Source organism: Jaculus jaculus, chromosome 14 (assembly GCF_020740685.1).
Source record: "Jaculus jaculus isolate mJacJac1 chromosome 14, mJacJac1.mat.Y.cur, whole genome shotgun sequence".
Taxonomy (NCBI): domain Eukaryota; kingdom Metazoa; phylum Chordata; class Mammalia; order Rodentia; family Dipodidae; genus Jaculus; species Jaculus jaculus.
In genome coordinates this window covers 14,850,497-14,877,944 of record NC_059115.1, presented here as the reverse complement: position 1 = coordinate 14,877,944, position 27,448 = coordinate 14,850,497, and the positions used below count along the sequence as shown (strand labels likewise).

The 27,448-nt window shown below is 44.2% G+C and overlaps 1 protein-coding gene across 1 annotated transcript in view; it reads right to left on the bottom strand.

The window, feature by feature from the left end:
• Positions 1-18,796, bottom strand: part of Gp6 (glycoprotein VI platelet) — a 32,115-nt gene extending 13,319 nt beyond the window's left edge. The window contains exons 1-3 of the mRNA XM_045133333.1: positions 18,745-18,796; positions 4,690-4,725; positions 4,315-4,572 (exon numbers count right to left, since the gene is read on the bottom strand). Of these exons, the coding sequence (XP_044989268.1) occupies positions 4,315-4,572; positions 4,690-4,725; positions 18,745-18,796 (346 nt within the window). The remainder of the gene's footprint in view (positions 1-4,314; positions 4,573-4,689; positions 4,726-18,744) is intronic.
• Positions 18,797-27,448: the final 8,652 nt, after the last annotated feature.

Sequence of the window (27,448 nt, the reverse complement as noted above, 5' to 3'; positions counted from 1 at the left end):
AAGGAGTCTGGGCTCAAATCCTGGCTCTGTCCATGGAGAGATTCCCTCTACATCTGTGACCAGCCTCTGTTATACAACGGGAATCACTGGATGAAACAAGATGTATCTAACTTTTACCAAAGTGCCTAATGCAGAGAAAATATTCAAAATATAACAGCAGTAACAAAACAACTTAATCTGCTATGTAACTGTAAGCTTATGGAACAGTATTTAATAGCTTCCAGAGACCAGCTCAAGTCTGACACATAGCAATTCACTGAACCATCATGACGATCAACAAGATGTAACATAGTTAATGTATGTATAGAGACATCTGAAACTTACTAGGACTATAAATCCTTTGGAGGGCGGGGGAGGGGTCTGGTTGGTTAGCCCAAATTAGCCTTGAATTGATGATCCTCCTGTTTCTGCCTCCCAACTGCTCAGATTACAAGTGTGCACATTTGGTTAAGAATGTAAATGCTGGGGCTGGAGAGATAGCTCAGCAGTTAAGATGCTTGCCTGCAAAGAATAAGGACTTGGGTTCTATTCCCCAGCACCCATGTAAGCCAGATGTACAAGGTGGCCCATGCACCTGAAGTTCATTTGCAGTGGCTGGAGGCCGTGATGCGTCCATATTCTCTTCCCCCCCCCCTCTCCCTCTCTCTCTCTCTCTCTTCCTCCTCCTCCTCCTTCTTCTTCTTCTTCTTCCCTTCCTCCCTCCCTCATCTTTCATCTCTATCTGCCTTTCTTTCCCTCAAATAAATAAGAATGAATAAAATAGCTTTAAGAGTGTAAATTTGGGGGAGGCTGGGGAGGTGGCTCAGCTGTTAAAGTCCTTTGGCTGCAAACCCTGCTAATCTGAGTTCAATTCCCCAGTATCCATATAAAGCTAAGTACACATGACCAATGACACATACATCTAGAGTTTGTCTTCAGTGGCAATTGACCCTGGTGTGTCCATTTATAGTCTCTCTCAAACAAGTAACTTAAAAAAAAATTAAACAGTACAAATCTTGAGCTGGAGAGATGGCTCAATTGGTAAAGAGTTTGCCTTGCAAGCATGAGGACTTGAGTTAAATCCATGGGATGAACCCATGTAAAAAATAAAAATGGGGGCTGGAGAGATGGCTTAGCAGTTAAGGCATTTGCCTGCAAAGCCAAAGGACCATGGTTCAGTTCTCCAGGACCCATGTAAGCCAGATGCACAAGGGAGCACATGTATCTGGAGTTCGTTTGCAGTGGCTAGAGGCCCTGGTGTGCCCATTCTCTCTGTCTCTCTGTCTCTCTCTCTCTCTCTCAATCTCTCTGTGCCTCTTTCTCTCTCTCTCAAACAAATAAATAAATTTTAAAAAATAAAAATGGGAACTTTAACATAGCTTCTGTGAAAAATAATGATAAGGGGCTGGAGAGATGGCTTAGCGGTTAAGCGCTTGCCTGTGAAGCCTAAGGACCCAGGTTCAAGGCTCAATTCCCCAGGACCCACGTTAGCCAGATGCACAAGGGGGCGCACACGTCTGGAGTTCGTTTGCAGTAGCTGGAGGCCCTGGCACGCCCATTCTGTCTCTTTCTCTCTATCTGCCTCTTTTTCTTTCTGTCTGTCGCTCTCAAATAAATAAATAAAAATGAACAAAAAAATTTTAAAAAAAAGAAAAATAATGATAATAAACAACAAATAATAAACGAGAATAAATACTGGGGGAAAAAAAAAACCTGGTAAACTGCCCACTCTGTAGTAAATAATCTTCCACCCAGGATCATGCAAGCCACCCTAATTTGACTCAATAAATAGAAGTGAAGGCATGAGCCCAGCCGGACGACACTGCAAGGAGAAGATCTTGCTTTTGTGCTTCCGAGTGTCTCAGGTCTGGACCGCTGAGCTGCCACCCATGGCAGGAAGGGCTCGTTTGCCTGGACATGGCAACTTCGCTGGAGTGGGAAGAGAAGCAGCCCAGCTAAGACGTCCCGATAGGCCGCGGGCTGGGCGCCCAGCATTCCCGCAGCAGAAGCTGGTGCACACCGTTAGAGGCTGACATCAAGGTGCTGAAACTGAAAACCAGCCCGTCTGCAAAGTCCAAGGGGGGATATTCACTGCTCATTGCGTTGTCAGCAGCTCCGGAGAGCCAGTGTTTGAGACTCAGTGGGGTTGGCAGACCTCCAAGCAGAGGCCGGCTGCCCTGTCTGTCACGAGTACGGCACAAACCCAGTGACCATCACGTGTGGGCATTACTTCTGTCTCTCCCGCATCCGTGCCTCCTGGGAGGGCCTACAGGGCAGTTTTCCATGCCCTTCTTGCCGCCTTCACTGTCCAGAAAAGGACGGCTCAAGTAACCACCAACTGGCTAATCTGAGGGCAGCTGCCAAGCTCCTCTCCATCAGAAGCAAGAGGAAAAGGCAGGACGTCGGTCAGAAGGACCGAGAAGCTTTCTGTCCATAGCGCAGCCTCACCATCATCACAACCACCACCACCGTGTCGGGCCATAGCGAGGACTGTCCTCTGTGGTCCGAAACAGTCTGCGTGTGACATTGAGCTATGGAGAGAGAGACAGCGAGTGGAGCCAGTTGAAAAGGCGATTACCATGCAAAAGAGAAAATCACTGGAACTAAAGGAAATGGCAGAACATAAAAGAGAAGAAATGGAGTCTGAATTTGACCAACGTAGGTTGTTTCTCCAAAATGAGCAAGAAACGATCCTCAGGCAATTGGAAGAGGAAAGAGAAAGAGCTCAATGTGAGGAACAGGCTTGAGTAGATGCTGCGGGTCTGCAAAAGTCTTTTCCCAGGAGGAGGCATGTCTGACACATACCGGATGAAATACGGGGAATTTTTGGGCAATGCAGTCAGACTGTTCATGCTGCATTGGGCCCTAAGAAAATGAATATTCTGCCAAAAAAAAAAAAACACCCAGTAAGATCGGCATTTTTTAGACTCTGAAATTGGTGAGGTTTCTTTTTACAATTTGAATGATAATTCTCTTCTCTGTGCAGTTAATGGCTGTATGAAAGGCATACTTGGGCCTTATTTCAACACTAGAACTAACTCCAAGCTTCTGAAAATCCACACAGTAACACATCCTGAAGGGGAAACTGCTGAAGAGATGCATTTGTTTTCCTTTCGGTGGATGTACAAGGCAGTGACTTAATTCAGCAGTTCTGGGTGTTGGTTTCTACTTTCTACTTTATAAACAACTAGAGTTCCTGAGTGTGTGTGTGCGTGTGTGTGTGTGTGTGTCAATAAGTTATAAGAAATATAGCACCTGCTTTTAAATTATGACCTCAATTAGAAAGTTCTTTAGAAATTCTTTATTGAAAAGTATATTTGGGCTGAAGAGATGGCTTAGCGGTTAAGCACTTGCCTGTGAAGCCTAAGGACCCCGGTTCGAGGCTCAGTTCCCCAGGACCCACGTTAGCCAGATGCACAAGGGGGCGCACGCCTCTGGAGTTTGTTTACAGAGGCTGGAAGCCCTGGCGCGCCCATTCTCTCTCTCTCCCTCTATCTGTCTTTCTCTCTGTGTCTGTCACTCTCAAATAAATAAATAAATAAATAATTTTTTAAAAAAGAAAAGTATATTTAATAATTGTCAATAAAAACATTTTTTGTTTGACAAAAAAATATTAAGGCATGAAAGTTAAGTGGGTATTAATGGGGATAAAGAAGGGGGTTCCTGAGGGAGGTTAAGAGATGGTAATTTGGAGGACTATGATCACACGGCAGCACAGCCAGTAATCCAGTAATCTTACTATTCCAGTACTTCAGAGACTCGGAGTTTGAGGCCAGCCTGGTCTACACTGCAAGTCCCAGACCAGTGAGGGCTAGAGTGAGATTCTGCCTCAAAAGGAAAAACACATGCAATTTTTTTTTAAATATTGAGAAATTAAAGAGGGATTGGGGATATATATATCAGTGGTAGAGCCCTTGTGAAGGGCTGGGGACGTGGCTCAGTCTTAGAGCACTTGCCTAGGAGGGGCTGTGGTTTAGAAGCAGTGAGTTTGCCTAGCATGTGCAAGGCCCTAAATCCAATCTCCATTTCCACAATGATGATGATGGTCATGATGGAAGAGGAGGAGGAGGAGGGGGAGAAAAGCCCCTCTTGTATAGTTAACATATACTATTTAAAATTCCTTACCTGAGATGTTATTTGTCTTGATTAATTAGTGTTCAGGAAAATTCAGTACCTAAACCCTCACTTGTTTTCATCCCAACGCCAGCGCTATGAGATTTGGGGATTCGCTGTCACCCACATCCCCCACTTCCACACATTCCAAATCCAGAACTGGGGACCCAGCAACCTCGAGGCCACCAGGCCAGCCGTACCCCACCAGTGCCCTCCGCTTACCAGTAGCAACCAGCTCCAGCTTGTCGCTGGGAGGAGACCACGTGCTCCCGTTCTGGTAGGAGCAGCGGTAGCGCCCAGCGTCAGCTGCTTTCATGGTGGGGATGAACAGGAGCTCCTTGTCCTCGTACTGGCCAGACCCCAGTTTCTCCAGGCGGTACAAGTCCACCCCCGGAGGGCCCAGGCACCGGAGAGTCACTGACTTGCCCAAGGGCACCAGGGAGCTGGGCAGAGCTCGAAGGGAGGGCTTAGGGAGTGGGTCTGAAAGGGAAGCACAGCCCCCCCCCCATCATAGGTTAGCTTCCATTCTAGTAGGACCCCCCACCCCCATCCCCGCCTCTCATGGTCTCAACCCAGAGGAAGCGTCCAGGGACTCACCGCTCGGCGCCTGCATCACCTGTACTAAACACACACCTGAGAAAAGAAAGAAGACTGGGGCTGGAGAGATGGCTTAGCGGTTAAGCACTTGCCTGTGAAGCCTAAGGACCCCGGTTCGGGGCTCAATTCCCCAGGACCCACGTTAGCCAGATGCACAAGAGGGCGCACGCGTCTGGAGTTCGTTTGCAGTGGCCGGAGGCCCTGGCGCGCCCATTCTGTTTCTCTCTCTATCTGCCTCTTTCTCTGTCTGTCACTTTCAAATAAATAAAAATAAACAAATTTAAAAAAAAAAAAAGAAAGAAAGAAGACTGGGTGCTAGAGACGCCTTGAATGGGTCAAGACAGCACATGCATTCGTTTTCGTTTTCTTCTAACTATCATCGTTTAAGAGAAAGACGGTGGGCTGGAGAGATGGCTCAGTGGTTATGGCGCTTGCCTGCAAAGCCTAACTACTCCAGTTCAACTCCCCAGGACCCACATAAAGCCAGATGCACAAAGTGGTGCAAGCATCTGGAGTCTGTTTGCAGTGACTGGAGGCCCAGTCTCTCCGTCACTCTTTTATCTCTCTCTGTTTGCAAATAAATGAGTTAAAAAAAAAAAAAGGACTTCCGGTTAAGATGGCGGCGTAGGTACCACGCCAAAACAGCCTCGGGGGGGAAGACCAAAAAAAACTCAGCAAAATACACACTTTTACTAAAAAGTGAGGTGTATAGGAAGTTGAGGCGGCAGCGGAGAAGTAGAAGAGTTCCAGAGCATCCAGAGCCTGCACAGGCGGGAACAGCGGCTCCGGGCCGCTCGACTACCCGCCGCAACCGCGGAGAGGCAGAAAACCGCCGGACTCTTGGCTCGAGCCGCAGGACAAGCCAGGTGCGGGAATTTCCCCTCACACCGCGCTCTCCGCAACTCGGGAAACGTGAGGGGAGAGCGGCAGCGAGCAACGGAGGGAGGAGCAGACCTCGAAGTAAAAGCACACGTGGAGAAACGATACAATCAGAACAGCGCGGCTCCCTCCCCTCCCCTGCCGCCTGAACCCAGCTCCAGCGAACACAGCAGCGGCCCGGGACCCGGCCACGCCAACTTGGGCTGACGGCGGGACCCAAGCAGGAGCAGAATTTGGCAGCAACTTCAGCGGCTCCAGCACCGGTACCAGTGGCCCCAGCAGCAGCGGACCCAGGAGAGGCAGCGGTGACAGATCCCACAGCAGCGACTTCGGGGGAGCAGCACCGGTGGACACGGCAACGGCAGCTTCAGCAGCGGTGGGGGCTCCCGGGGTGGCGCCTACAACAGCTGCAGAGACGGCGGCAGCGGCTCGGTTTGCCCCGTAGGAAAAGCAAGTGCCCAGCTCCAGAAATCAGAACAGCAGCCCGACGACCCAGGCAGCAACTTGACTGAGACCACAATCACCCAAGGTAACTGGGATTGCACCAGGGAAGGGTCTCACTTGGTCACAAGCTGACTTGGATACCTCAACAGACCAGAAATCTAAACCTCTTTGTTGATAGAGGATCTGGTCATTATAATAACTACTCTTGCATACATACTCGGGGCTGTTTTTGATGGAATGGGTACAGTGTTTAGCTAAATTTTAGAATCTACCAGTATATTATTCCACTACCTTAAGGTCCTACCCTGAAAATATATTACACCAAATCAATTGATACAGCTAAGAATACACAGCTAGCTAGAAAATCCAAGCATTCACTTAATCCAAGATGCAAAAATATATACATTATAACACAAGAAACACTAAAAAGCAAGACGATATAAATCCACCTAAAAGTATTAATGCATCAGAAATGTCCTCCAGTGAGAAAGAGTTAGAGGAAATGCCTGAGAAAGAGTTCAAAAGAATAATTATAAATATGTTCAAAGAGGTCAAAGAACACATGAAAACAATCAAAGAAGAAATCAAAGAGGAAATCAAAGAGGAAATCAAAGGAATCAAAGAAGAGGCAGGACACCAATTTAATGAAATAAAGAAGGCAATACAAGACATAAATAGAGAAATAGAAATAATAAAGAAAAACCAGTCAGAATTACTAGCAATGAAGAACACAGTTAATGAAATAAAAAACTCTGTAGAAAATCTCACCAGTAGGATGGATGAGGGAGAAGACAGAATATCTAAGCTAGAAGATCAGGTGGCAGACCTAATGCAGTCCAACAAAGAGAAAGACAAACTTATAGAAAAGTATGAGTGGGAATTTCAAGATATTCGGGACACTATGAAAAGATCCAATATAAGAATTCAGGGCATAGTAGAAGGAGAAGAATTCCACTCCAGAGGCATAGTAGGCATCTTCAACAAAATCATAGAGGAAAATTTTCCCCAAATTGGGAAAGAGGTGCCAATACAGATACAGGAAGCCTTTAGAACCCCAGCCAGACAAAACCCAGAAAGAAACTCTCCTCGCCACATTATACTCAAACTTCCAAACACACAAACCAAAGAAAAAATATTGAAAGCAGTTAGAGAGAAAAATCAAGTTACCTACAAAAGCAAGCCCATCAGGATTACAGCAGATTATTCAACACAAACTTTTAAAGCCAGAAGGGCCTGGAGTGATATATTCCAAGTTCTGAAAGATAACAACTGTCAACCAAGGTTACTTTATCCTGCAAAGTTATCCATCCAAATAGATGGAGAAATAAAGACATTCCATGACAAAAGCAGGTTAAAGGAATATCTGAAGACAAAACCAGCTCTACAGAAAATACTTGATAGAATCCTCCATGCTGAACAAAAGGAAAAGCACACATATAAGGAACCTAGAAAAAACCAGCCATACTCAAATACCAGTTAACAGAAGAGAGCACAGGTAGAACAAGTAACACACACACACACACACAAATGGCAAACATAAATACACACCTTTCAATAATATCTCTTAATATCAACGGTCTCAATGCCCCAACGAAAAGACATAGATTTGCAGACTGGGTTAAAAAGCAGGATCCTACAATTTGTTGTCTTCAAGAAACTCACCTTTCTACAAAGGATAGACATTATCTTAGGGTGAAAGGTTGGAAGACGGTGTTTCAAGCAAATGGGCCTAGAAAACAAGCAGGGGTTGCTATCCTAATATCAGACAGGGTGGACTTTAGCCCGAAGTTAGTCAAAAAAGATAAGGAAGGTCACTTTATATTGATTAAGGGCACACTCCAACAGGAGGACATTACAATCCTAAACATATATGCACCTAACATGGGGGCTCCCAAATTCGTCAAACAAACACTATTAGAACTAAGGTCACAGATAACACCAAACACGGTGGTGGTGGGTGACTTTAACACCCCACTCTCATCAATTGACAGGTCATCCGGGGAAAGAATAAACAGAGAGGCATCTGGACTAAATGAGGTCATAGAAGATATGGACCTAACAGATATATACAGGACATTTCATCCAAAGGCTGCAGAATATACATTCTTTTCAGCAGCACATGGAACATTCTCTAAAATAGACCATATATTAGGACACAAAGCAAATCTTAACAAATTCAGGAAAATTGAAATAATTCCTTGCATTCTATCTGACCACAATGGAATTAAACTACAAATCAGTAGCAAGAAAGGCTACAGGGCATACACAAAATCATGGAAGCTAAACAATACACTACTAAATGATGAGTGGGTCAATGAAGAAATCAAAAAGGAAATCAAAAAATTTATAGAGTCAAATGATAATGAGAACACAACATACCAAAATCTCTGGGACACAATGAAGGCAGTTCTAAGAGGTAAATTTATAGCCTTAAGTGCCTATATTAAGAAATTAGAAAGGTCGCAAGTAAACGACCTAATGCTTCGCCTTAAAGCCTTGGAAAAAGAAGAACAAGGCAAACCAAAAAGTAGTAGACGGGAAGAAATAATAAAGATTAGGGCAGAAATTAATGAAATAGAAACAAAAAGAACAATCCAAAGAATTAATGAAACAAAGAGTTGGTTCTTTGAAAGGATAAACAAGATTGATAAACCCTTAGCAAATCTGACCAAAAGAAAGAGAGAAGAGACACAAATTAATAAAATCAGAGATGAACAAGGTAACATCACAACAGATTCCAGAGAAATTCAAAAAATTATAGGGACATACTATAAAAGCATATACTCCACAAAGTATGAAAATCTGAAAGAAATGGATGATTTCCTTGATCTATATGACCTACCTAAATTAAATCAAAATGAGATTAATCACTTAAATAGACCTATAACAAACATGGAGATCCGAGCAGTTATCAATAATCTCCCAACTAAAAAAAGCCCAGGCCCGGATGGATTCACTGCTGAATTTTACCAGACTTTTAAGGAAGAGCTAACACCATTGCTTCTTAAGCTTTTCCAGGAAATAGAAAAAGAAGGAATCCTACCAAACTCCTTCTATGAGGCCAGCATCACCCTGATACCAAAACCAGGCAAAGATAGAACAAAAAAAGAAAATTACAGACCAATCTCCCTCATGAACATAGATGCAAAAATTCTCAACAAAATCTTGGCAAACAGAATACAAGAGTATATCAAAAAGATCATTCACCCTGACCAAGTAGGCTTTATCCCAGAGATGCAGGGATGGTTCAACATACGCAAATCTATAAATGTAATACATCACATAAATGGGTTGAAGGACAAAAACCACATGATCATCTCATTAGATGCAGAGAAAGCATTTGACAAAATCCAACATCCCTTCATGATAAAAGTCCTACAGAGACTGGGAATAGAAGGAACATATCTCAATATAATAAAGGCTATTTATGACAAGCCTACAGCCAACATATTACTAAATGGGGAAAAACTGGAAGCTTTTCCACTAAAATCAGGAACAAGACAAGGGTGTCCACTGTCTCCACTTCTATTTAATATAGTTTTGGAAGTCTTAGCCATAGCAATAAGGCAAGAGACACACATAAAAGGGATACAAATTGGAAAGGAAGAAATCAAGTTATCACTATTTGCAGATGACATGATTCTATACATAAAGGACCCTAAAGACTCTACTAGCAAGCTGTTAGAGCTAATCAAAACCTACAGCAATGTAGCAGGATACAAAATAAATACACAGAAATCAGTAGCCTTCATATATGCTAACAACAAACACACAGAGGATGAAATCAGAGAATCACTCCCATTCACAATTGCATCAAAAAAAATAAAATACCTTGGAATAAACCTAACTAAGGAAGTAAAGAATCTATACAATGAGAACTTTAAGACACTCAAGCGAGAAATTGCAGAAGACACTAGAAAGTGGAGAAACATCCCTTGTTCCTGGCTTGGAAGAATCAATATCGTGAAAATGGCAATCTTACCTAAAGCAATCTACACATTTAATGCAATCCCTATCAAAATTCCAAAGGCTTTCTTCATGGAAATAGAAAAAACAATCCAAAAATTCATTTGGAATCATAAAAAACCTCGAATATCTAAAATAATACTGAGCAACAAAAAAGAGGCTGGTGGTATCACCATACCTGATTTTAACCTATACTACAGAGCCATAGTAACAAAAACAGCATGGTACTGGCACAAAAACAGACATGTAGATCAGTGGAACAGAATAGAGGACCCAGATGTAAGCCCAAGTAGCTATAGCCACCTGATATTCGATAAAAATGCCAAAAATACTCATTGGAGAAGAGACAGCCTCTTCAGCAAATGGTGTTTTGAAAACTGGATAAATATCTGCAGAAGGATGAAAATAGATTCTTCTATCTCGCCATGCACAAGAATTAAGTCCAAATGGATTAAAGACCTTAACATCAGACCGGAAACTTTGAAACTGCTAGAGGAAAAAGTAGGGGAAACCCTCCAACATATTGGTCTTGGCAAAGACTTTCTAAATACAACCCCAATTGCTCAGGCAATAAAACCACAGATTAACCACTGGGACCTAATGAAATTACAAAGATTTTGCACCGCAAAGGACACAGTGAAAAAAGCAAAGAGGCAACCTACAGAATGGGAAAAAATCTTCGCCAGCTATATATCTGATAAAGGATTAATATCTAGGATATACAAAGAACTCAAAAAGTTAACTAATAAGGAATCAAACAGGCCAATCAAAAAATGGGCTAAGGAGCTAAATAGAGAGTTCTCAAAGGAAGAAATACGAATGGCATATAAGCACCTAAAAAAATGTTCTACGTCACTAGTCATCAGGGAAATGCAGACTAAAACTACATTGAGATTCCATCTCACTCCTGTCAGATTGGCCACCATCATGAAAACAAATGATCATAAATGTTGGCGGGGATGTGGAAAAAAAGGAACCCTTCTGCACTGCTGGTGGGAATGCAATCTGGTCCAGCCATTGTGGAAAACAGTGTGGAGGTTCCTAAAGCAGCTAGAGATTGATCTACCATATGACCCAGCTATAGCACTCCTAGGCATATATCCAAAGGACTTATCTCATTTCCTTAGAAGTACATGCTCAACCATGTTTATTGCTGCTCAATTTATAATAGCTGGGAAATGGAACCAGCCTAGATGTCCCTCAACAGATGAGTGGATAATGAAGATGTGGTACATTTATACAATGGAGTTCTACTCAGCGGTAAAGAAAAATGAAGTTATGAAATTTGCAGAAAAATGGATGGACCTGGAAAGTATTATACTAAGTCAGGTAACCCAGGCCCAGAAAGCCAAGCGCCACATGTTCTCCCTCATATGGGGATCCTAGCTACAGATGACTGGGCTTCTGTGTGAGAATGAAAATACTTAGTAGCAGAGGCCAGTAAGTTGAAAAGGAGACATAAAGGGTGGAGAAAGGAAGGGAGGAGGATACTTAATAGGTTGATATTGTATATATGTAATTACAATGATTGTAATGGGGAGGTAATATGATTGAGAATGGAATTTCAAACGGGAAAGTGTGGGGGTGGGGAGGGAGGGAATTACCATGGGATATATTTTATAATCATGGAAAATGTTAATAAAAATTTAAAAAAAAAAAAAAAAAAAAAAGTTTGAAAAGAAAAAAAAAAAAAAAAAAAAAAAAAAAAAAAAAAGGCGGGCGTAGTGGCGCACGCCTTTAATATGGCACTCGGGAGGCAGAGGTAGGAGGATCACTGTGAGTTCGAGGCCACCCTGAGACTACAGAGTGAATTCCAGGTCAGCCTGGGCTAGAGTGAGACTCTACCTCAAAAAACCAAAAAACAAAAAAAGTCAAATCGGACTGAAGAGATGGCTTGGCTGTTAAGGCGCTTGCCTGCAAAACCTAAGATCTGATGGTACCAACATGGCTGTTTACACACTGGGTCTGTACATAACTAATAAAGAAATTCTTTTAATTAGCATAAAAAAAAACCCTAAGATCCAGGCAGGTTCAATTACCCAGTACCCACATAGGCCATATGCACAAGGTGGCGCAGCCTTGGGGAGCTCATTCTCTCTCTCGCAAATAAATAAAGACAAAAATAAATATTAAAAAAGACAGCCTGTTGTGGTGGCACACGTCTTTAATCCCAGCACGTGGGAGGCAGAGGTAGGAGGATCACTGTGGGTTCGAAGCCACCCTGAGACTACATAGTGAATTCCAGGTCAGCTTGAGCTAGTAGCAAGACACTACCTCAAAAAAAAAAAAAAAAAAAAAAACAAGGGCTGGAGAGATGGCTTAGCGGTTAAGCGCTTGCCTGTGAAGCCTAAGGACCCCGGTTCGAGGCTCGGTTCCCCAGGTCCCACGTTAGCCAGATGCACAAGGGGGCGCAGGCATCTGGAGTTCGTTTGCCGAGGCTGGAAGCCCTGGCGCGCCCATTCTCTCTCTCTCCCTCTATCTGTCTTTCTCTCTGTGTCTGTCGCTCTCAAATAAATAAAAAAAAAAAAAAAAACCAAGTCAAGTCACAAAAGGCGCACTCTGCAGAATGTCATTTATATGAAATGTCCGCAAGAGGTAATGCTATAGCACAGGAATGAGGTCGGTGGCTGCCGAGCTGGGGAGGAGGGCTGGGGAGTGACTGTTTAATAGCTGTGAGACTCTTTGGGGGATGGTAAGAATGTCTTAAAAGAGGACAAGTAGTGGTTTGTACAACACTGTTAATACACTAAATGCCAATGAGAATAAATTTTAATCCAATGTTTAGATAGACTACAAAGCAGTGGGCTTCATCCTCATACATGCTCTTCTTTATTCGCATTTATCCCCCCCACATTTCTTCTCTTTACTGCTCTTCCCCCTCCAACTGATTCCCTCTCTTCCCTCATTTCTGACACTTTACATGTGTATATAATATAGTCCCGTCCTCTTCCCCAGCTACCCTCTCTTATTCCCCCTCCTTCCTGTTAACACCCCCATCTTATTTCCCATCAACCCCAGTCTTATTTTTATGCCTTTTAACCCATTGAGTTAAGTTTGCATTGCTTGATTCGAGCATGGTGGCGCACGTCTTTGATCCCAGCACTCAGGAGGCAGAGGTAGGAGGATCGCTGTGAGTTCGAGGCCACCCCGAGACTACATAGTGAATTCCAGGTCAGCCTGGGCTGGATCGAGAGCCTACCTTGAAAAACAAAACAATAGAACAGAACAAATCAGGGCTGTTTGTATGACCATGGGTGGAAGGTTATTTACTGCAGAATGGGCAGTTTTCCGGCGGCTACCCCACCCATAAACCTGACTTCCCTCCACCAGCAACCGTTAGCTTCAGTCGGCTGCTCTGGTAGATCAGGGTTGTCATGCATTCATCCCCCACCACAGGTGAAGTACTTACAGGCTCAGTCTTGCGCAGGAAACCACAGCTGCTGTGAGTTCATGCATGTAACAGCCATGTCACATCCAGATGACAACGCGCCACAGCCCCCTCCCCAGCTGCCTGCTTGTGTGTCCTTTCCACTTCCCTGTTCCACAGGGTCCCCCGAGCCTTGCAGGGCTTGTTTAGATGTCCTGCTTGAAGCTGAGCACACAGGACTCACTTACTCTCAGCAAGTTTGTCAGGTTTGCATCTCTGCCTTAGCCACAGCCCACTACAGTAAGAAACTTCTGTGATCAAGCATTCAAGCAATACTAATATATAGGAACAAATAAAATAATTAGAAGGTAGTTTGACAAGCTGTCCATTTCTTTTGTTATTTTTATTTTTTCAGAGAGAGAAAGAGAGAGAATTGGTGCACCAGGGCCTCAGCCTCTGTAATCAAACTTCAGATGCTTGTGCCTCCTAGCAGGCACGTGCGACCTTGTGCTTGCCTCGCCTTTGTGTGTCTGGCTTACGTGGGATCTGGAGAGTCAAACACAAGTCCTTAGGCCTCGCAGGCAAGCACCTTAACCACTAAGCCATCTCTCCAGCCCGAGCTGCCCATTTATAATAATCACAGTAGTAGGTTCCCCTCTAGAGCCTATGTCCCTAGCCATAGGCTGTGGGCCAGGTTTACAGTACCAGGCATAAATTCTCTCCTGTGGAGTGGGCCTCAAATCTCACCAGGAAGCAGTTGCTTACTCCCATAACTTTCATGCCACTATTGCGTTACTGGGCATAGCTATATGTTGCCTGGAAGGCCATTTGTAGGATACATGGAGTCCACAGCTGGGTAGGATTGTTAATGGCCTTTCTACCCCAGCAGCTTGCATAGCACTTTATGGTATGAAGAAATCTATCCAGCAGCGAGGAAGTTTCCACTGCTTTCTTATTACTGTATTCCTTTACACTCCCTATTACCACCTCCTCAGACCTCTTCCTCCCCTCTCGGGATCCCCTTTCTAGTTTCATGACCTATATGCAAACATAAGTAGGTAAATAAGTAAACATCCCCATATAAACACACACACCATTTATACATAATCTGAGTTCCACATCTAAGAGAAAACATGCAGTATTTGTCTTTCTGAGTCTAACTCCAAGGCTGGGAGTGGACATGCTCGCCTTTAATCCAAGCATTTGGGAGGCTGAGGTACGAGGATTGCCATGACTTTGAGGTCAGCCTGGAGCTACAGAGTGAATTCCTGATTAGCCTGGACTAGAGTAAGACCTTGCCTCAAAAAAAAGGGGGGGGGCTAGAGAGATGGCTTAGCAGTTAAGGTGCTTGCCTACAAAACCAAAGGATCCAGGTTCAATTCCCCAGGACCCACATAAGCCAGATGCACAAAGTGGTACATGCATCTGGAGTTTGCAGCAGCTGGAGGTCCTGGTATGCCCATTTTCTCTCTCTCCCTTCTCTCTCTCTCAAATAAATATTTTTTTAAAAAAAATTAAATGTATTTTATTTCACTTAACATAAAAATGTGCATTTTACCACAGTTAAAAAAGTTTAAGGGGGGCTGGAGGGATGGCTTAGCAGTTAAGGCGTTTTCCTGCAGAGCCAAAGGACCCAGGTTCAATTCCCCAGGACCCACGTAAGGCCAGATGCACAAGGGGGCGCATGCATCTGGAGTTCCTTTGCAGTGGCTGGAGTACCTGGTGTGCCCATTCTCCCCCTCCCCCAGCTCTTTCTCTGTCAAATAAATAAATAAAAATAAAATATTTTTTAAAAAAAAGTTTAAGGGGGCTGAAGAGATGGCTTGGTGGTTAAGGTACTTGCCTGCAAAGCCAAAGGACCCAGGTTCAATTCCCCAGGACCCACATAAGCCAGATGCACAAGGGGCTGCATGCATCTGGAGTTCGTCTGCAGTGGCTAGAGGTCCTGGCACACCCATTCTCTCTCTCTCTTTCTTCCCCCCTACATCTGTCTCTTTCTCTCTGTGTCTGTTTCTCTCAAAATAAATAAATAATAGTTTAAAGTCAAACAAAGATTCCTTCCCCACTCTGGCTGGCACCTTCTTGCCCCTCCCCAACACATGCTTTTGACTTCATCTTTTCCTGCTCACATTTTTATATCTGTATAGTTTTGTGACTGAATTACACTGCTATTGTTGATTCGTTAGTTTAACACTTTGCCTGCTGACTTCCTTGTGGAGATGAGGATTCTGGTTTCTGGGAGTAAACTGTGAACCATCATATGCTGCCTGGGACACAGTAAAGGCTACAGTATCTCATGACTTTTAGTAGACAGTACATTCAAACACTAACAGCTAACAGCACGGGTCAGTGGTAAAGAACATGGACTTGGGAACTCACGGAGGCAGAGTAGAACAATGCTAATGCAAGTGTGGGTGTGCAGGGCCTCAGGAAAATGTTGATGGAAGTTTGGGAATTTTCAGTTAGGAGATATATGTTCAAGAGACCTATTCTATAGCATGGGGACTATAGCTAATAGAAACACATTATATTCCTGAAAATATGAGAATACATTGTTATTACTTGTTTACTTATTCACTTGAGAAAAAAAGAGGCAAAAAGAGAAAATGGATGCTCCAGAGCCTCCATCCACTGGAAACAAACTCCAGACACATGTGCCACCTTACGCATCTGGTTTACGTAGGTCCTGGGAATGAAACCTGAGTCCTTTGGCTTTGCAGTCAAGCACCTTAACTGCTAAGCCATCTCTGTAGCCCTGAGAGTAAATTTTAAATGTTCTAACCATTAAAGATGCCATCAAGGGCTCGAGAGATGGCTTAGCAGTTAAGCACTTGCCTGTGAAGCATAAGGACTCTGGTTCGAGGCTCAATTCCCCAGGACTCATGTTAGCCAGATGCACAAGGGGGCGCATGTGTCTGGAGTTTGTTTGCAGTGGTTGGAGGCCCTGGAGAGCCCATTCCCTCTCTCTTTCCCCTCTCTCTCTCCCTCTCTCTCCCTCTCTCTCCCTCTCTCTCTCTCTCTCTCTCTCTCTCTCTCTCTGTCATTCTCAAATAAATAAATAAACAACAACAACAAAAGATCCCATCAAGCCAGGTGTGGTGGCGTACACCTTTAATCCCAGCACTCCAGAGGCAGAGGTAGGAGGATTGCCATGAATTCAAGGCCACCCTGAGACTGTGTAGAGAATTCCAGGTCAGCCTGGGCTACCACATAACCTACCTCAAAAACAAACAACAACAACAACAAAAAGATTCCAGCAAATTTCCTCCAGATGTTTGTGTTTATGCCCATAGATTACTGGTTTACTCACTTTTGGTCAGAGAAGCTTCTTTTTGCCAATGGTGGTGACTAGCGGGGAGACTGAAAACTCATCAAAGTGCTGTGGATAAGTGAATACTGTGTATTCAGAACTAAATCAGACATCTCTACCATGCCCTCCACGACCCAGGCAACATTGCAAAAGAGGTGGTGCCAAGAATCTAAGGGCCAAAGGAGGGGTAGGAGTGCATGGAGCCCTGTCCTCCAGACACAAAGTGGCTGTGGTGATCATGATCTCACAGTGGCTGTGCGAACTATACAAGACCATCATAATAGGAATAAAAAAAAAAAACAACACATCAAAATAGAAGAGATGGGCTGGAGTTAAGGTGCTTGCCTGCGAAGCCTAAGGACCCATGTTTGACTCTCCAGGTCCAACATAAGCCAGATGCACAGTGACACAGTGCACAAGGTTGCACATGCCCACTAGGTGGCGCATGCGTCTGGCGTTTGATTGCAGTGGCTGAGGCCCTGGTGCACCAACTCTCTCCCTTTCTTTCTCACACATATAGAAAAGGCCAGTCTGTTGAAGTTGCCTCAAAAAAAAAAAAAAATAGAAGACAAACAGGCTAGAGAATTGGTTTAGCAGTTAAGGCACTTATTTATGAAGCCTAAGGACCCAGATTCAATTCTCCAGTACCCACCCACATTAAGCCAGATGCACAAGGGGGTGCATGCATCTGGAGTTCCATTGCAATGGTTAGATGCCCTGGCACACCCATTCTCTCTCCATATATCTATCTCTCAAAATAAATAAATACCAACAACTGTGGGCTAACTCCACAATACACGAGCCATTTACATCAACAAGGAGGGGCCATTGGGAGGGTGTAGGTCATGGATGAGCCTAAACAATGGTACCAAACTGCCTGTATTTGCTGAAAAGAAAACTAATAAATTTATTTTTTTTTAAAAAAATGTTAAAAATAGGGCTGGAGAGATTGCTTAGCGACTAAGGCACTTGTTTGTGAAGCCTAAGGACACAGGTTCGATTCTCCAGGTCCCATGAAAGCCAGATGCACAAGGTGGCACATGTGCTGGATTTCATTTGCAGTGGCTACAGGCCCTGGAAAACTTATTCTCTCTCTCTCTTTCTTTGTCTAAAATTATATATGTATGTGTGTGTGTGTGTGTGTGTGTGTGTGTGTGTGTGTGTATATATATATATATATATATATATATATATATATATATATAGTTGGAAAGAAAAAGGGATTCAGTGGAAGGAGGATTTAGGAAGGCATAAGGGAAAGTGGTGGGAGCAGATTGTGATGATGGTGTATTGCTTATATTTATGGAAGTTGTCAATGAAATGTTTAAAATGTAATCATAATAGACAATTTATACAAAAGGTTTTTATTAAGTGTGTGAGTGACCAGTTCTTTGTCTGCAGAGGATGCCTTATTATCCCTAATACTTCAGCAGTCTCCCCTGCCTGCCCTGCATCTTGAAGCTATAACATTCTTCTGATAAAATAAGGAAATAATAATATATCCTGACAAATAGCACCCTGAGGGAGAGTGTGCCGGGGAGGCCCATCCAATCTGTCATGTATCCTTTGCAGGACACTCTAATTTGCTCCACAGACAACTTAGATTGATACATGAATCCAAACGGTATCAGGCCCACATTAAACAAAAAAGTGAGAGAAAAATAAAGATGAAGAAGTGATAAAGAGGAAGGAAGAAAGAAAGAGAGAAGGAAGGGGGTAGAGAAGAAAGGGGGAAGGAAATAAGGTGGTGAGAGGAAGGGGAGGGAAAGAAAGAAAGAAAGAAAGAAAGAAAGAAAGAAAGAAAGAAAGAAAGAAAGAAAGAAAGAAAAAGGAAGGAAAAGAAGAGAGAAAGAAATATAAAGGAAAAAGGAAACATAATGGTATAAAGATGAAAGAGAAAGAAAATGAAAGAGGGGGGAAAGGAAGGGAGGGAGGGAGGGAGAAAGAAGGGAAAGGCAGACAGAAGTAGTACAGAGGAAGAAAGTTGTATGGGCCTAGAACTCAGACACCTGTGTGCATGTCCTGGCCAAGCCAAAAGAAACCAAAATCATTCATACAAACATGTTGCCTCTCTGGGCCCCAATTTTACCCTCCAGTGAGTAGAATCTCATAGGTACCACAATGCCCTGAAATTCATCCATGCTGCAATCTTTCAAAACTCTTTCCTACACAATGCCTGTCCTCCAATATTTCCCATGTGGACCCGCAGGACTCACCAAGACAGAAGAGTGTGGATGGGGATGGAGACATGGTTCTGCAGCCCCGTCCTGAGCGCCGTGGTCAAGGAGGGAGGCTGTGGGAGCCCTGGAGCCCAGGCACAGGGTGTGAGCAGGGAGAAGAGCTCCCTCCTCCCTTCCTCAGAGCCCCAGCTCTTCCTGATCAAAACCGAGCCATCTCCTCCATAGGATGACTTGCACACAAGCTCCAAAGGCCACCATTTATCTCCTCTTGCCAGCTGGGTCCGCCTGCCTGGGTATGATCTGTGTCCCAGACGCCCATAAACTCCCCCACAGTCATTGGGAAATGCAAGTCCAAACCACAATAAGCTCACTTCACACCTACTAAGGTGGCTATAATTTATTTTTTTTAATTTATTTTTTTATTTGAGAGCGACAGACACAGAAAGACAGAGAGAGAGAGAGAGAGAGAGAGAGAGAGAATGGGCGCGCCAGGGCCTCCAGCCTCTGCAAACGAACTCCAGACGCGTGAGCCCCCTTGTGCATCTGGCTAACGTGGGACCTGGGGAACCGAGCCTCAAACCGGGGTCCTTATGCTTCACAGACAAGCGCTTAACCACTAAGCCATCTCTCCAGCCCTATTTGTTTATTTGAAAGAAAGAGAGAGAGAGGAAGAGGGAGAGAGAGAGACAGAATGGGCACACCAGGGCCTCCAGCCATCTTGTGCGTTTGGCTTATGTGGGTCCTGGAGAATCAAACCTGGGTCCTTTGGCTTTGCAGGCAAGTTCCCTAACCGCTAAGCAATCTCTCCAGCCTTGATAATTTTTTTTAAAGCGGAGAATAAACATTGGCAAGATGAGGCCATATGCACTCTGGTGGGAATGTAAAATGGTGCAGAGAAAGTAGGGGAAACTTGATAGTTCTTGAAAAGTTAACTGTGGTGTTGCTATACATCCAGCAATGCCACTTCTAGGAATCCTCCTAGAAGAATTGAAAGCAGGGATGGAGAGATGACTTAGTGACTAAGGCACTTGCCTGAGAAGCCTAAGGACCCACGTTCAACTCTCCAGATTCCACTTAGGCCAGATACACAAAGGTGAGGCAAGCACAAGGTCGCACTTGCCCACTAGGTGGCGTAAGCCTCTGGAATTCAATTGCAGTTGATTCACCAATTCTCTCTTAAAAAATAAAATTAATTTTAAAAGAATTAAAAGCAATGTTTCAAATACAAATTTGCACCAATGTCCATATAATATATGTCCATATATTAAAGTCCCCAGTAAGAATTATTTTTAGGGCTGGGCCTGGTGGTGAATGTGTCTAATCCCAGTGTTCAGGAGTCAAAAGTAGGAGGGGGCTGGAGAGATGGCTTAGCGGTTAAGCGCTTGCCTGTGAAGCCTAAGGACCCCGGTTCGAGGCTCGGTTCCCCAGGTCCCACGTTAGCCAGATGCACAAGGGGGCGCACGCGTCTGGAGTTCGTTTGCAGAGGCTGGAAGCCCTGGCGCGCCCATTCTCTCTCTCTCCCTCTACCTGTCTTTCTCTCTGTGTCTATCGCTCTCAAATTAATAAATAAAAAATAAATAAAATAAAAAAAAAAGTAGGAGGATCACAGTGAATTTCAGGCCAGCCTGAGACTACATAATGAATTCCAGGAAAACTTGGGCTAGAACAAGACCCTACCTTGAAACAAACCCAAAACATTATTATTTAAAAATATACAGGGCTTGGGCTGGAGAGATGGCTTAGCAGTTAAGGTATTTGCCTGTGAGACCTAAGGACCCTGGTTTTATTCCCCAGGACCCACATAAGCTGGATGCGCAAGGGGGGCACATGCATCTGGAGTTCATTTGCAATGGCTGAAGGCCCTGGCATGCCCATTCTCTCTCCCTCTCTCTCATAAATAAATAAATAAATAAAATATTTTAAATATGTGTGTGTGTGTGTGTGTGTGTGTGTGTGTCTTGAGAGATGGCTTAGTGGTTAAGGAACTTGCCTATAAAGCCTATGGACTCATGTTCGACTTTCCAGGTCCCATGTAAGCCAGGCACACAGTGGCACAACTACAGCAAGGTCACACATGCACACAAGGGGGCGCATGTCTGGAGTTTGATTGCAGTGGCTGTAGGCCCTGATGCACCAATTCTCTCTCTCTCTCTCACTCTTGCTCTCACTCTCAGTTTTAAAAAGTAAAGCAGTCTGTTGGGCTTGCCTCAAAAAATACATATTTGGGGGCTGGAAAGATGGCTCAGTGGTTAAGACACTTGCCTGTGAAGCCTAAGTACCCAGGTTCAGTTCTCCAGAACACACATAAATCAGATGCACAAGGTGGCACATGCATCTGGAGTTCATTTGCAGTGGATGGGGGCCCAGGCGTGCCTATTCTCTATATGCCTCATTCTCTATCTTTGTCTTTCTCATAAATAAATAAATAAATACAGATTTGCACACCAAGTTGCTAGCAGCATTGTTTACAATAGCCAAAAGGTGGAAGCAGCCCACATGTCCATCAACAGAAGAATGGACAGGAAAAAACATTGTATGCGCATGAATGTTATTTAGCCTTTCAGGAAAGAATAATCTGTGTGTGTGCGCATGTGTGGAGTGTGCATGCATGTGTGTACACATAAACGTGAAGGTCAGACATCAAGATGAGGTGTCGTCCTCAATTGCTCTCTACTCAGCCTTACTTTTGGTATATATGGTGGTGTGTGTGTGTGCATGTGCGTGTGTGTGTGTGTGTGTGTGTGTGTATGCTAGAGTCTCTTGGACTGCAAACAAATGCCTGTCTGGCTTTTGGTGGGTGGTGAGGAAACTGAACCCAGGTTAGCAGGTTTCTAAACAAGTGCCTTCACCTGAGCCATCTCTCCAGTCCCAGCTACCTTATTTTTTAAAAAACATTTTATTGACAGATGCCATAATTATAAAAAAATTGTTTGTTTATTTTTATTTATTTATTTGAGAGCAACAGACAGAGAAAGAGTTGGGGGGAGAATGGGCATGCCAGGGCCTCCAGCTACTGCAAAGGAACTCCAGACGCGTGCGCCCCCTTGTGCTTCTGGCTAATGCGCATCCTGGAGAATTGAGCCTCGAACTGGGGTCCTTAGGCTTCACAGTCAAGCGCTTAACCGCTAAGCCATCTCTCCAGCCCTGGATGCCATAATTATAGACAATAAACCATGATAATTTCCTCCCCCACCCCTTATTCTCCCCCTCTCAAATCCATCCTCCATTAAATCCCCTCCCTCTTTCAATTAGTCTCTCTTTTATTTTGACGTCATCATCTTGTCCTCCTATTATAAGGGTCTTGTGCAGGTAGTGCCAGATACTGTGAGGTCATGAACATCAAGAGTATTTTGTGTCTGGAGGAGCACGTTGTAAGGAGTCCTTCCCTTCCTTTGGCTCGTACATTCTTTCTGCCACCTCTTCTACAATGGACTCTGAACCTTAGAAGGTGTGATCGAGATGTGTCAGTGCAGAACATTCCACTGGCACTTCTTCTCAGCACCTGAAAGGAGAAGCTTCTCTAGCAAAAAGTGACAGTAACATTAATATATGGGTATGAACATTTAAAAAATTCTTATAGGGCACTTTATAGTGGGCACCATATATGCATTTAGCCAGTCAACAACAGGCTCTACTCCCCTAGGTTTCATGACCTTCCTAGCCTTAGGCTCTTATTTTATTATTTAAAACTTTTCTTTTTATTTATTTATTTGAGAGAGACAGAGTCAGACACAGGGAAAGAGAAGGAGACAGAGACAGAGAGAGAATGGGCATACCAGGGCATACAGCCACCACAAATGAACTCCAGATGTATGCACCATCTTGTGCATCTGGCTTACATGGGTCCTGGGGAATTAAACCTAGGTCCTTTGGCTTTGCAGGCAAGTGCCTTAACCGCTAAGCAATCTCTCCAGCCCACCACAGGCTTTTGATTAGGTTTTCAGTACCAGGCAGGTATTCCCAACTGTGGAGTGGGCCTCCAGTCCAATTAGAAAGTGATTGGTTTCCTCCATAACAGACATGCCACTATTGTACAAGTTGGAACATTTGGCCTGGCTGGCAAATCTTTTTTTATTAATTTTTATTTTATATTAATTATAACAGGTTATTCTCTTTTATCCCCTCACCTCGGTTCCCGTTACCCTGGAGGCCCTCCTCAGTGGGGTTATAGTATTCACTATTCAGTCAGTCCCTGTAGAGTAGTGGGAGACTGTATCTCAGGATATTCCTAGCCACTCTGTGGCTCTTACAATCTTTCTGGCCCCTCTTTCAAGTGTTCTCTGAGCCATAGCAGGTCTGTTGGCAGTCTAATTTAGAGTTGAGCTCTCTGTAGCCTCTGCATTTCTGTTTGGATAGGTTTTGATTGATCACCATGTTTGGCACTATCAACCTGGGGCTGGTTGTCAGGCTAGCAGTAAGAGCAGGGCTCAGGTCATCACTTTCCCTGCAATTTCTCCTGGGCCATGGAAGATGTGGTAGAGATGGCACATCTCATGGTGGGCATTTGGCCAACTTTTTGTCTGTGTCATCTTTAAATTTTTTTGTTTATTTTTGTTTATTTATTTGAGAATGACAGACAGAGAGAGAAAGAGGCAGAGAGAGAGAGAATGGGTGAGCCAGGGCTCCCAGCCACTGCAAACGAACTCCAGATGCGTGTGCCCCCTTGAGCATCTGGCTAACATGGGTTCTGGGGAATGGAGCCTCAAACTAGGGTCCTTAGGCTTCACTGGCAAGCGCTTAACTGCTAAGCCATCTCTCCAGCCCCTCAGTCATCTTTAAAGCAGATTCTTCAAACAAGAGTGAGAGCAGTTTGAGTTAAAAGGGGAGTATGCAAATTTGAGAGGCGCGCGCGTGTGTGTGTGTGTGTGTGTGTGTGTGTGTGTGTGTGTGTGTGTGCGTTTAAGCCCTCTCTTCTTCTCCAAGAGCAGTGAACTCTTCTCTCTAGAGCCTATGAGTTTCCTGACAATGGAATTCTGACTTGATTTCCAGTACCCGATACGAGTTCTCTCCCACTGGGCAGGTCTAATCAGAGAATAGTTAGTTACCTGCTGAGGCACACCACCACTATTATACCAGTGTGTACTTCTTTAAAAAAAAAAGTTTTGTTTATTTTTATTTATTTATATGAGAGCGACAGACAGGGGGAGAAAGAGGCAGAAAGAGAGAGAGAGAGAATGGGTGCACCAGGGCCTCCAGCCACTGCAAACAAACTCCAGATGCATGAGCTCCCTTGTGCATCTGGTTAGCATGGGTCCTGAGGAATCAAGCCTTGAACCGGGGTCCTTGGGCTTCACAGGCAAGTACTTAACTGCTAAGCCATCTCTCCAGCCCACCAGTGTGTACTTCTTGACTGGCTGGTTGATCCCATAGTCTGTGGGGTCTCTTCCTTGTTCATGCTACTGGTGACCATTTCCCTTCAGTGGCTCCCATAATGGCTTTTCGGCACTATGAGGAAGAGCCAGCTGGGAACATAGTTTCCCTTTTGGTTCCAGTATGATATTTTGATGTCCTATGACTGCACTGGCTAGCCAATCTTAAGGCTTTCAAGGTCCACTGCTGTTTACCACCACTGAGGACTTCTCCCTCCCATAGGGCTTCATGCAGCATAGCTCTTTAAAACTTTCTGACAGCTAGTCATCGCAGAGGAGGTTCCCAGCTCAGCTCCGGCTTGATTTCTCAGTGTCCTGCAGCCCAAGCATGCGTACACCGTATCTTTGTAGTCAGGATCTCACCTGGAGCCTGACGCTCACCAATGCAGCTGGACTAACTGGCTATCCGACCCTGGACACTCCCGTCTTCTGTCTGCATGCCCCATGCAGGAATTACATATGTTTCTGGATTCTTAGGTGGATTCTGGGTATCCAAACTCAGTTCATCATGCTTGCATGGCAAATACTCTACCAACCGAAACATCAGCCCCCAAAATAAAGTTTCGATACATGCCACAACTTAGTTCATCTGTCTAACTGAAGTTGCACCCTTTGAACACTTCTGTCCTTAATTTGTGAAGAAATGCTATACTCGTTTCCACAACAGCTATTCCATTCTACGTTCCTCCAGCAGTGGAATATGTAAAACCTTTGGTATGCCATTTGAGGACCAAGGGCGAGCTGCTATCATGGCATAGAATCTGGCGGCCATACTTCCCCGTGGTGATGCTTGAAGTTCTCCTCCCTGGTATAAGAAACTTTAAGAGCAGGAGGCTAGGAAGATAGATGAGAGGTTAAAATCATTTGTTTGCAAAGTCTGCCATCCCAGGTTCAATTCCCCAGGACCCACATAAATCCAGATGCACAAAGTGGCTCATGCACCTGGAGTTTGCAGCTGCAAGAGGCCCTGGTGTACCCATTCTATCTCTTCTTTCCTCTTTCTCTCTCTCTTTCCATTTCTCTAAAATAAATAAAATATTTTTAAAAAGAGATATGCAGAGAAAGGGTCTGAGGAGATGGCTCAGTAGTTAAAAGTACCATTATCCCGCACGCAGTCCCAATGAATTTATATGAGACTGTCTTCAAGATACGGTCCTGAAACAGTAGAAGGGAACTATTTGGAGAAGAAAGGGACCCGTGGGGGGGGGGGCTAGGAAAGGTAATGGGAGCGAAAAGAGCAAAGTACATGGATTCATTTGTGAAGATATCATCATGAAATCCATTATTTTATACACTGAATTTTGCAGGGGTGGGGATTTTTGAGGTAAGGTCTCCCTAGTCTAGCCCAGGCTTACCTGGAATTCACTATGTAGTCTCAAGCTGTCCTCAAACTAACAGCAATCCTTCTACCTCTGCCTCCCAAGCGCTGAGATTAAAGGTGTGCGACACCACATCCAGCAATAAAAATAAAAAGACACTCGGTTCTATCCCCAGCACCACAAATAAGTAGAAAACTATGGAAATAATTATAAAGTATAACAAATACATAAGCCAGTAACAATTATTTAACGTCATCAAATATTATATACTATACATAATATGTGCTGCTTTTTGTGTTTTTTTCTTAGAATACAAACCAATAAACTTCAATGTGACGTTCTCATACATGCATGCAGACCATTATACTTTGTTCTTATTGTCCCCACTTCCCTTTCTCTCCCCAAATAGTCCCTCCTTCTGACTTCAGACTATATATATATTGGTTTTTCGAGGTAGGGTTTCAATCTAGCCCAGACTGACCTGTAATTCAATTCACTATGTAGTCTCAGGGTGACCTTGAACTCACAACGATCCTCCTACCTCTGCCTTCCAAGTGCTGGGATTAAAGGCATGTGCCACCACGCCTGGCTCATGCTATATTTTATTAATGTCAGACACAACCTACTATCAATTTTAAAGATTTATTAGTGAATCTTATAAAAATGGGGTTGAAGGATAGAGACATGGCTCAGCGCTTAAGATGATTTGCTTGCAAAGCCTGATGGCCAAGATTTAGTTCCTCGGTACCCACAAAAAAGCCCGATGCAACCCGAAGCTCATGGTTGCAGCGGGAAGAGAACCAGTGAGCTGATAGAGGATTCCTTCTAGGAACATCGTAGGGGATCATTTTCAGGAATAGGAATGACTAAAATACAGCCACCATCACTGAAACTCCCCCCCGAGCTTAGGTGATGCCCCCCAAAAGCTGCATCCCTGGAACTCACTGCAGGATTCTCAGGCAGCTGGGATGCTTGGAGTCTCTTCTCCAGTAATTGGTTTGTTGTTGTTGTTGTTAATTTTAGAGGGCGGGGATTGCTTTTGCCACCTAGTGGGCATGTATGACCTTGCTCCTCCTGCCTCACCTTTGTGCGTCTAGCTTATGTGAGATCTGGAGAGTTGAACCTGGGTCTTTAGGCTTTGCAGGCAAGCACAGACCCTCCAGTCATTGTTTATCCCTTTTATAACCTTAGGTCCCCTGCTTGTGGTTCTTGTAAGTTTCAGCTTGCCTGCATGAATTAACCCCACCAGAATCTCCTGATTCTCCCACCTCACTCCTGGGGGCAGTGCCTCAATTCCGAGGAATTTGCTGTGGAACAGACAGCTTCAACACAAACTGGATGACCTATTCCACAGCAATGGGAGCTGGAAGCCTGAGCTCAAAGGTTGGCTCCTTCTGATGCTGAGGGAGAATCTACTCTAGACCCTTCTGCAGCTCTCACTAGTGACTGGAAATCTTCAGTACTCCAAGCAGTACCAGCCCAATATTCGCCTTCATTGTCTGGAGTTGATCTCTGTGTGTGCATGTGTGTGTGCATGGGAACTGGAAATAGAACTTACACACTGGGCTAGAGAGATTGCTCAGTGGTTAAGGCACTTGCCTGCAAAGCCTAATGACCTGGGTTTGATTCCCCAGTATGCACATAAAAACCAGATATACAAGGTGGTGCATGCATCTGGAGTTGGTTTGCAGCAGTTGGAGGCCCTGGTGTACCCATTCTCTCTGTCTCTCTCCTCTACCTCTCTCTGCTTGGAAATAAAGAAATAAAAATTAGAAAACAAAACTCACATGTTGTATAGGCAGCTAGGGAAGAGAAGACATCAACCATCTTACTGAGCTGTGGCCCCTGCATACTTTCTGCACCACTGAACTGCCAAGCAAAATGTGCTCACTTGCGCAATAGTGGCATGATTGTTGTTGGAGTAA